At 40.6% G+C, this 10,820-nt stretch overlaps 1 protein-coding gene across 1 annotated transcript in view; it reads left to right on the top strand.

Moving 5' to 3' along the window:
* PKD1L2 (polycystic kidney disease 1-like 2) overlaps nt 1-10,820 on the top strand; it is a 41,682-nt gene that overhangs the window by 3,633 nt on the left and 27,229 nt on the right. Inside the window, 10 exon segments of the mRNA XM_008940083.1 lie at nt 509-691; nt 2,044-2,154; nt 2,566-2,713; nt 4,408-4,637; nt 5,312-5,716; nt 6,812-6,910; nt 7,645-7,694; nt 8,850-8,967; nt 9,573-9,780; nt 10,511-10,631. Of these exon segments, the coding sequence (XP_008938331.1) occupies nt 509-691; nt 2,044-2,154; nt 2,566-2,713; nt 4,408-4,637; nt 5,312-5,716; nt 6,812-6,910; nt 7,645-7,694; nt 8,850-8,967; nt 9,573-9,780; nt 10,511-10,631 (1,673 nt within the window).

The raw sequence follows: 10,820 nt of genomic DNA, 5'->3' as shown, positions 1-10,820 counted from the left end.
TGAATGAAGTCAGTCGAATATCACACAGGAACAAAGATGCCTCTGTAGCAGAAATGGGATCAGGTCCCATACTTAATATACAAACTATTCTCCAGAGCAATTACCTGAATATCATGTAAATCACTCACTGCCACAAGGCTCTTTCATAAGAAAGGAGTAATTTCAAACCTTCTAGTACTGCAGGTCAAACAAATGCTAAATGTTTTCCACAAAAATGGGGTGGATTTTTTTTTTAAAATAAAAATCTTTTGGGCTATTTGAAACGTTCTCGAATGTTTAAGGCAGTAAAAAGCATAAATCTATTACTTTGGTTTTTTAAAAGGTAAAAATATTTTACTCTTTGATTTAGACAAAAAAATCTTAATTGTTTAGCTTAAAAGGGAGAAAAAGATAGAAAAAAACAAACAAACAAACAAACAAACAAAAAAGGAATATGCAGGAGAATTGTAGCAGGATTCTTCAGATATTCAAAAAGTTAAATATGTTCTTTTTTTTCCCCTCCTATTAGAATTTGGCCAGAGCATTGCTTGTGATAATTACAATGCCACTGTACAGTGTGGATCAGGAGAAGTTATTCAAATTGGAGAGAGCTTCTATGGACGGAAGACCCCTCACTACTGTGTATCGGAGACTCTCCAGTACGATGCAGATGAAGACTGTAGCTGGATCAACATCAAAGATGAAGTAGCAGGTAGTGTCTTATGGCACTGCTTGTCAGAAGTATGGAGTATGTGCCAAAGTTTCTGGTCCCTAAAATAGTTTATCTTGTATTTCAGTAGAGTCAGTGAATGGGAATCATAGAATCATAGAATCATAGGGGTTGGAAGGGACCTCGAAAGATCATCTAGTCCAACCCCCCTGCCAGAGCAGGACCACCTAGAGTACATCACACAGGAAGGCGTCCAGGCGGGTTTTGAATGACTCCAGTGAAGGAGACTCCACAACCTCTCTGGGCAGCCTGTTCCAGTGCTCCGGCACCCTCACAGGAAAAAAATTTTTCCTGATATTCACCTTGAACCTCCTATGCTCCAATTTGCACCCATTACCCCTTGTCCTATCACAGGTCAACACTGAAAAAAGCTTAATTCCATCTTCCTGACTCTCACCCTTTACATATTTGTAAACGTTGATGAGATCACCCCTCAGTCTCCTTTTCTCCAGGCTAAAGAGACCCAGCTCCCTCAGCCTTTCCTCATAAGGGTGATGCTCCACTCCCCTAATCATCTTTGTAGCCCTTCGCTGGACTCTCTCCAGCAGTTCCCTGTCCTTCTTGAACTGAGGGGCCCAGAACTGGACACAATATTCCAGATGAAAGTGGATTACTTCTCAAATGAAGGCAATCACAGAGAACTTTTGACATGGAGGAGGTTCCCATAGGAGGCTGGATGGAAAGGAGGGACCTTGTCCCTTGTCCCTTGTTCCTTGCCCCTTGTCCCTTGTCTCTGCAAAGATGCAGAGAAGGAGAGGGGGAGCAAATGGAGAACAAGGACGTACCTGGTACTTGTCACTGTGTGAAGAAAACGTGTGGAGGCACACTGATGCCCTGAGGAACTTGATGGGAGATGCTAGGTTTGAGAGAGAGGGAAAAGAACACATCCATACAAACCTAACTCCAAGGCAGGAGAGGTGGAAAGGCTGGCACCCGTGGGGACAGGAGGGCAGGAGGAGTCTCCTGCTGCCTGTCGCATGTTGAGCACACAGCCTGGTGGAGCTACAGGCTCCACTGCTTGCCAGGCTAAACAGGGACTATGGTGTGTCCCCAGGGTGATGCTTTGTGCTGACAGACAAAATTTAAAAACCCACCTAACTTCCTTCATTTTACCCTCTCTAACTCAGCTTTATTCCAGTAAGTAGAATGGTGGTAAGAAATACCAGGCAGAAAGCAACACACTGAAGTCAAAGTGGTGTGGGAGTTCATGTAGAAATCAGTGACACGACATTGCTCCCCCTCTGCTTTTGTGTCTGCAGTCATCTCCCACCTGAGCTGTTCTCTTAGTTAGAGACAAAACCCACTGGTTCATACAAAATGGTCCTTCTTTCCAGGCCAGTGTCATGGTCTTCAGGCCTGTCAGGTGGCGGCAGATGGCACTTTCTTTGGAGATCCTTGTCCAGCTTCTGGGAGCTACTTGTCTATCCAATATCACTGCAAGGAAGGTAAGTGGCAGGGGGCTGTCCACACCAAAAGCCTGTTCTGCTCTTTGCTGTAACTAATATTTATTTTAAAAATCACTACTCCATCCTTAAGGAAGAACATGGAAGAGTGGTGACCACTAAAAATAGGCTCAAAAATGTAGCTTCCCTGTCTTAACCATCCTAACTGAGGGGGTTTGATAGGATACAAAGCCAGGAAATTCAGAGACATAAATGAAATTATGTTCCATCAAGAATCTTGACCAGTAGATATGGGAGAGAATCAGCTCCCTGTCACACCACTAATGCACTCAAATTATCAGCAGTATCAGCTCTGTTTTGGAGAAGGCTTGGTCTCAACACAGGAAAATTAATTGAATTACATAAGAAATGTAGACAAGCAGTGGCACTGAACTCTGTCGTTGTGTTTCACAGGTCTGCAGCTGGTTGTAACAGATACGTGCTTCGTCTTTGAACCTATCACCATCAGTTTGAACTGGCTGCTCTCTCCATACTCTGGCAACCTCTCCTGTATCATTAGCACTGGAGATGGCCACACTATTGATCCTTACTACCCTCTAACGTAAGATACATCCTTCATCTATCATCAGACAAACAGTGAATTTCACTGCTTTCATTTTATTGAATGCTCTGAGTCTCTTAAATGAGATGTTAAAACCTAAGTAGATTAATAACAGATCATATATACAAGACATTTGGATTCTTCAGAAACTTGTTTTGAAATTAATACAAAATTTTTATGTCAAGCTGCCAACCACAACCTTTCTTCTGCTTATTATGATAAATTACTCCTATTTCTTAACTAAGAGAATTTATTCCAGATCCTAACACACAGAATTACTGAAAACACATCAGTAATTGCCAAAGAAACAGGCAAACATTATTTCCTTAAGTTTAAAGAGTATTTTTTTATAACTTTTAAAATAATACAGTGACATTCTGGAGCTTTTCGGTAAATTGAATTAAAATTGTCTTTAAAAAAGTAGCATTTTTCTGCTGCATTGAAAGATCAGATTTTGTCCTAGTGCTAGGAATGACGGAGAATGGCCCTAGAAATCTCTTTGGCTACTGCTGCAGTCCTGCTTGAGTCAACTAGGAAAGTAAGAGTAGAAAAATGAAAACCAAGATGTAGCAGTAGCCTAGAAACAGTAAACAATCTTACAGAGCTAGAGATTTTAGCTTCACATTTACACAGGCCTGTAGCTGTAAAGAACTTTAAAAAAGTCTTTGACAGTGAGCCTTTAAGTAAAATACATTTGCTAGCTGTAAGCAGAGGCTTGCTGTTTTTATGGCAACCCCTTTCTAGTTCACCTTCTAAATGGCTCACAGTCACACTCATCTATTTTCTGTGCCCAGATACCTACACTTACAAGAACTGTCTTTTCTGGTCTGATCTTGTAATTGGCTTGGTTTTGAAGTCCAGTTAGAGTGAAACCTTTTTCTTCATTAAAATAGCTAATGAAAAATACGCCTTATCAAGGATGATATATCGTGGTCTTTGCATTTGCTGGGTGGCACCATGATAAGAATATGAAGAGTTCAGAGAGAACAATGTCAGGAATATTTTTTATTATTTGCCTCTCACGGTGTATATAATTCAAGAAGGAAATCCTTCGCTTCTTTTCACCATCCTTCTATGCTTGTTAGCAATAATAGCAACTGCAGACTTCTTCATATCTGTTCATCTCCTACAGCTCTCATGACCAGAGCTGCACCAGACCCAGGAGGGAGAAGATATTTTTGCCAGCATGAGCAAGTATAGAAGCAGCTGCAGATAAAAAATTTAAAACACAAGGGACTGCTCTGACAAAATGCTAAGCAGCCTCAGCTTCTACTGATACGTCTAAGAGATAGTAAATCATGAATAAAATAAAGAATAAAGAATTAAGGGCACTGTTACATGTTCTAACGTGCATAGTCACATGTCTGTGCTCTGAGCCAAGAAGTCACAAAAAAGATCTACTGCCACATGCTATTGAACTGTAACCTACCTACTTTACAGCAAAATGTATCCACCTTTATAGGTATGCTTTGAGATTGACCACTCTGATATACAGCCTTAATGACACTGTAGCTGGAACAAAGGAACAATCTTCAACCCTAAAAATTCTGTGTAAATAAACGAGGGATTACAGTGATTGCAGGAGAGCTGAGTCGGGTCAGAAATCCGGGAACTGTGAGCACTGTTACCCTGTAAGGCTGAGGACTTCCCAGGACAGCCTTCCACAACAGGCAGCTGTTCCCTTTCTATTGCAGGCTGCTCAGCAACGTCACACACAGCTACTCGTCTCCCGGGGAGTTTGTGGTGTTTGTGGAGTGCACCACCAGCGAGTGGCACGTCATGGCACAGAAGAGGGTGGCTGTTCACGACAGGCTGGACCAGCTGAGCATTACTGGGTGCTCTAGCCAGCATGAGGCTGGGAACAGCTCCCGCTGCCGCACGCTGTATGGGCAGCTCTTGTGGATCCAGGTTGAACTCAATGGAGGTAAGGGTAATTAATCACTCAGCATGATTTAACTGGCGGGCTCAATATTCTGCCACCTAAGGGATAGAAGCAGGATTTTCAATATGCAACACAATATTTCCTTTTAGTGAATGCTTTCCCTCAAATTGTTGCATTCTGCAACTGACTGCTCTCAGCTCCATTGGAAGGGATCTTCCTAAAAGCTATTACACCTGCACAAACTTAAGTCTAAACCCTTTTTGCCTCTACATAAAGCTGACAGAGCATGAGCATAACCTTAGTCATATGAATCCACATGAAGCCCGTAGGAATATTTCCATATTTGAAGTTAGGGATCCACAGGACTGCTTCTCTGATTGAGGGTAAGAGGATTCCACAGTGAGCTGGTCACATTTGCTGAGGTACATTTTGTTCATACTTCAAGTTTCTGGAATCCACATATATGCTTAAAAAATGAAATTCAGTAGCATGTGTTTGAATTCTTTGACTGCCCTAACACTCCCAGCAGAAAACACATGACAGACTTCCACAGGGCGTCTGAAAGGGCACAAAAGCACCTGAAGTGACTTTTTAAAGAACGCCTGCATTGCTGCAGTGTTCTTATGACTCCCTTATAAATACCTGAGTGCTGCACAAAGCAGTTAGAATCGGCTTAGTACATAAGCTGTGAGAAACTTTAAACTGTCTTTTTGCAGGCAACGGAGTGACCTACATTATGTTAGCAGATAACATGACACTCACTGAATCCAGTGCGAAGGAAGGAATTGTCCCTCACAACCTGACACTCGACAGGGCCTCTCAAGAGCTGCTGGGCCCAGGGATACATCAGCTGGAAATCCGAGCATCCAGCAACACAACCTCATCGGAGATCTCTGAGACTATTGCTGTTCACTTAATTGAGCCAGTATCTGGTCTTCAGGCTGCATTAGCTTCTCACACTCTGCAGCTGGGGCAGAATTTGGAGATCAATGTCTCTGTGTCTCGTGGTGCCCCTGATAAGCTGAAGTTTGAGGTGATTGGATCTAATGAAACTCAATGTCACGAAGAAGATGGTCCTCGTGGGGAACCTCGACTGTACATCATTCCCATGCCCTCTGAAGGTACAACATGCTGACATCTTCTGTATTTCCAAGACCCTCACAGCTGAGTAGAAGGGCTCATATAAGCAGTCACAGGATCCTGGGGCAGGGGACAATCATGTACAGCTGAATTCGGTAGCTTTTCTAACTACTGCAATGTGGTCTGCAAAACAGTATGAATGGCACAGTCTTATTGACTTGTAAGTGTGCTAAAAAAATGGAACTGGCCAACAGGTCTCCATATGGAGACTGAAAGCAAGGCTGTACCTGATGTTTGCAAACAGAAAAAAGACGTAGTGGACCTGGGTTTGTTTTTTCATTACACAATCTGATTCAAGCACAAATGATAACATTTTCCTGAATTGCAAAGTGTTTTCCTCCTCTTTGTTCTCACGTTTAACTTTTCAAGTTCACACTCCTCTGCGTTTTACACTGCAGTAATTAATTATCTGAGAAGTTCTCAGTAGAGATGACAAAGAAGCTTTTCTGTGCATTGGTTTCCAACATGTAGTTTTTGTCGGACTGACTTATAAATAAGCTTTTTAGTAATTTTTTCTTTCCATTATTAAAAAATGAAAGCCTTTAAAATGTGGGATTAGGGAGATTGTCCTTAATTCAGTGCAGAAGATAGGAAAGTTTCATCCTCTAATGAACTACTCAAATCCCATGCCAAAGCTGGAACACTAGAAGCTAATTATGATTTCACTTTATGTTTAAAAATGATTCAATATTAAATGACCTCCCTATACTCATTTGAACATCCCTTCCCTTCCCTTCCGGCAGAAATTTTCAGACAAGACAGCTGCTCTGTCAAGATGCCTAAACTCATCTGGACTGCAGTATTTACACACCTCTAGTTTCCTGCATGGTAATATCATAGCCAGCTGACAAAGAACAGCATTGCAAGTGCTAGGACAAAGGCAGCCAAGTGATTAAAAAGCTGAGATAAAGGGGAAGAACATTCCTTGAATAGCCTTTCAGTGGTGGGAACTCATCAGAAATCCCCCAAAGCTTTAAACAGAAAAGAACAGAATTTTCTTTATGAATTGGATTTTATATACCACACAGGACAGACTGGTCCCACTGCTATTCTTAACTGGTCATTGTCTTCTCCAGGTTCTTTCCTAGTGAAAGTGGTGGCCATGAATGCCTTCTCAAACACGAGCCTGGATCTTGGGTTCATCACTGTGCTAGCAAACAGTTCTCATACAAAAGGTAACTGCATTAACACAACAGTGCTGGGTTGGACCCTGTAAGTGTCTTACTGCAATCACAACATTTCACAGAGCATTTAGTTTGCATCTAGCAACTGCTTTCCTTCCAGCAACAGTGCTGAAAGCTTTGGTGGAGGCTTCCTCCTGATGAAGGCAGATTCCCTGGCTTTGAAGCAGTCATAAATTAGCATCACTTTGTATATGTTACACATTAGACATTTGCTATTTGTCCTAGAAGTAATTAGTGAAGTTTTTGGTCAGGACATAGCTTTGAAACCAGGAAATATTTGCATCACAGCAATCCCATGAGCTGCTGTCAGCAAATGCTTCTAGATGGCTCATCTTTACATTTACAAAAGCAGACTATACCAGGAATAAAGGGACTTCAGTACTAATCTTCCTGAGACTTTTACAGTGCTTTCCCTCAATTTGTTTTTTTTGGACATCGATGAAATTCCATCACCATCTGTGAATTTATTTGGGTTTACAACACTATGTTTGAAGAATCAGGACCATCTTCTTTATAGCATGTGACTAGCTGTTGTTACAATTTTACCTGTTGTAACTAGACTTTATCACAGTTCCAGAGTCTGATTCTTACAGCCCTGTTTTTCACACTGTTGGTAGTCAAATCTTGTGTATTAAATTTATATTCACTGAGGGTGTCTGAAAGCTTTATAGACACTAAAAAGCTTTATAGAACTAAAATATTCTGCTCTTCTTTGTATTAAACAGCTTCTGCTAAAGAAGAAGGCAGGTTCAAAACAAATACTCAAAAGATGACTGTAAGTATTATTTAAGGATCTTTCTTTAAAATTGAAATACTTAGAAAGTAAAAGTGCTGCATAAGATATGGAAAAGAAGTATTTCTTGCATACAAGATGATGGACTAGATTTTTCTGTGCCTTATATGGTTTAACATAATATCTACACCAAAAGCCTCTGAGACAAATGTGTTTACAGGTATTCAATCTACAATTCCTAACAGCCTGCAAGTAACAATTACAAGATTAGAGAAAATAAAGCTTTCACAATGATTCAGTTTTAGAAGTTGAAATGAGCTTAGATTAATTTTTAAATTAGCTACTTGGCTAATGCAAACCTCTCTTTGAGGAGCTATGCTCCAAGCAGAATTTAATATATTTTTATATTGTTTCTAAGTGTTTCCTGCTTCTATATTGGAATGTTTAAGTTAATTTGCAAAGAAGAAATTTCCATTTTATTGCAACCTGAGTAACTAATGATACTTCAACTGCTAGCAGCTGCACAAATTTAAATAATGAAATTGCCAGGTATAATATTTTGTTGTCATCTTAAGAGTGTAGTTTTTAACAGTAACACCAGCAGACAGATGTCTGCTGCAGGAGACATGCTGCTTCACAAGAAAGCATCAAGCTTTACAGATTGCCTCTAAGAATACATTGTATGAAAGGAATAGCAATCTAGTTCAAACTTACATTTATCATGGTTTGTGGCACAGAAAGACAAATTCAGCTACCTCCTTTTTCTCTTTACCTGTTGCTGTAATGTATCCAACTCAGATAAAAAAGCAGTGTACTAAGAGATGTACTAGAAGACAAATGATCATCCATGGGTTAAAAGTCTGGGTCAAGAAGTGGAAAATTAATGGACATTAATTTCCTAAGTTAGAAAAATGTTAGTTGAAAAACTAACTGCATTGGTTTTGAAAATGGGAGCTGGACTCCTAAGCCACTTCTGTGTTTGGGATATTTTGCCACACGATTTCTCTGTGCCATCTGCTTCTATTCCCATAATTTCTACTTCCATACTACCACTGATCAGGGAAAGACCATTTAAACTACAGATCTGCATATGGTGATTTGGGGTCTAACCTTTCAGACCTGTTCTGTCATAAAGATGCAACATACATGTGTTTATGCATACTCCTGTCCTAATTGAAACATTTACTTATTATTTAGGATCACAAGAGAAAAAACAAAATACGTATTAAACCGAGTCGCCATGTGGATCCTCTCACAACTGTTACACTTGGCTGGCCAGACAACAACAGTCATTCCAGTTTTCTCTGGTCTTGTGGTATGTGCATTTCCTGAACTTTCCCACCAGCTTCTCTTCAGCAAGTAACAAATTCACTGTCATGTCAGATGAAGTGGTGAAAATCTGACTCTAGGATGGTTTACTCTATGGCTTTAAAGTTTGCCATTTACTGTACATGAAGAATGTCCTTCTGCCCCACCCTGGTTTTAACACCAAACTATACTATTTTGCCTTTTCCCAAAGGTGGCTACACCTACGTTTCAGTTTTTCAAGATCTGCTCATCCTAGGTCCTCACCCTCACAGTCAAGGTCTAGTCCCAGGGGACTTACATAGGCATTTGCAAGGTACATGTGTCCTGATAAGTCAGCAATAATTAGCATCAAACATGATGCAAAAACATCTATGGCTGAAAACTGGAGTGAGATTCGGGACATCTGTGTCCTGTCTCCATATTTATCCCTGACCTCATACATTACTTTGAAGAAGTCAGTTTGTACTCTGGACTCTGATTACCCACTTTTCAAATTGTGTTCAAGAGTCTTATTTGCTCTAGAAAGCCCTTTGAAACCTATGGCAGGGAAGTCCTTCATAAGAAACATGGGATGTTATGACCATTCTAATTATAAAGGAAATGTTTGTGCAGGAGCTTGCTGGCCTGAGTGGAATAAATGTGTGCAGCAACAGATAATCTTCACCAACCAAACTGAGGTGCAAATCCCACCTTTCTGCCTTCCTCCTCCAAAGTCAGCAGTGACTGTCAGAGTTACAGTCCGAAACCATGGCAATGAAGAGAGACAGGATGAGCAGTGTCTCTATGTGACAGCAAAACAAGATCTGCAACTGAAGATCAGGTTTGTTTTTAAACCCTTGTATTCACTGGTCAATATTATTACTACACAAACATAGTGCAAGGCCACAGTTACCAAAAATAACTATAATAAAGTGATAAAGGACTTGTTGTAAATCTGTTTATACCTTACCATCAGGAAGTACAGACAAAATGTGTCTTGGTGCATTTTCCAGTCCACATTTCTGAACATAATCCTTTTATAAACTGAATAATATCCTTCCCAAAACCATTTAGGGTTTTTGACCCCACTACGTCCTTTCAATATTGGAGATTTCCATATGAAAACCTCATTGAAACAAGGGGAATAAATGCTGTAGGATATGTCTGAAATTTCTAGTAGACACCTAGATACACATTCCTGTCTAAAAAATCTGTTCTTCAAGAGTTAGCATCTCATTAAAGAGCAGTGGCATTTCAATGACCTGTTAATGTAATCTTTTCAGGAGCTTAAATAGAGGCAGGCTTCCTTTGAGAGCCTGAATCAGTTTTGCAGCATAAATCGTTTGTGGGTTCTGGGCCTCATTCATATTGAAAGTTGAGATGAAGGCTCCTAAATCTCTTGCTTTAAGATTAATTATTTCGCAGTTTGTGAGTCACATGTCACCTGTCTGATATTGCAGGGATTTTGCAGATTTTCATCAGATGAGGGCAAAATAATCCAGGAAAAGCCATCAAGGACTATGATATCTCATACAGTTACTACCTGTGACTAATGTTGTACTTCCTTCTAGGTGTGAGGCAAACTGCAAGCCAGTAAATGCTAGTGATGAAGTGGTTTTGAGTGTCTCTGCACAGAAGGACTCCCAGGCCATATATTACAACTGGTATTTAGATAAGACGTACCAAACCAAGGTGAGAGCATCAGACTCGCCAGAAATACTGCATGCACAAAAATAAATACCCATCCTGAGGGAAAGGCACATGGCCCCAGTACAATGCTTTGTCAAACGGACGCTGGAAAAAACAATGAAGAGTGACACAAGGGGGTGTCCAGTTTGGGAGGGGTTATAAGGAAGGGCACCCGACTGCCACCCTGCTGCT

This window comes from Merops nubicus, unplaced genomic scaffold (genome assembly GCF_000691845.1).
Source record: "Merops nubicus isolate BGI_N331 unplaced genomic scaffold, ASM69184v1 scaffold17195, whole genome shotgun sequence".
NCBI lineage: Eukaryota > Metazoa > Chordata > Aves > Coraciiformes > Meropidae > Merops > Merops nubicus.
The sequence above is the reverse complement of the archived record's forward strand: the minus strand, read 5'-3'. Positions and strand labels throughout refer to the sequence as shown.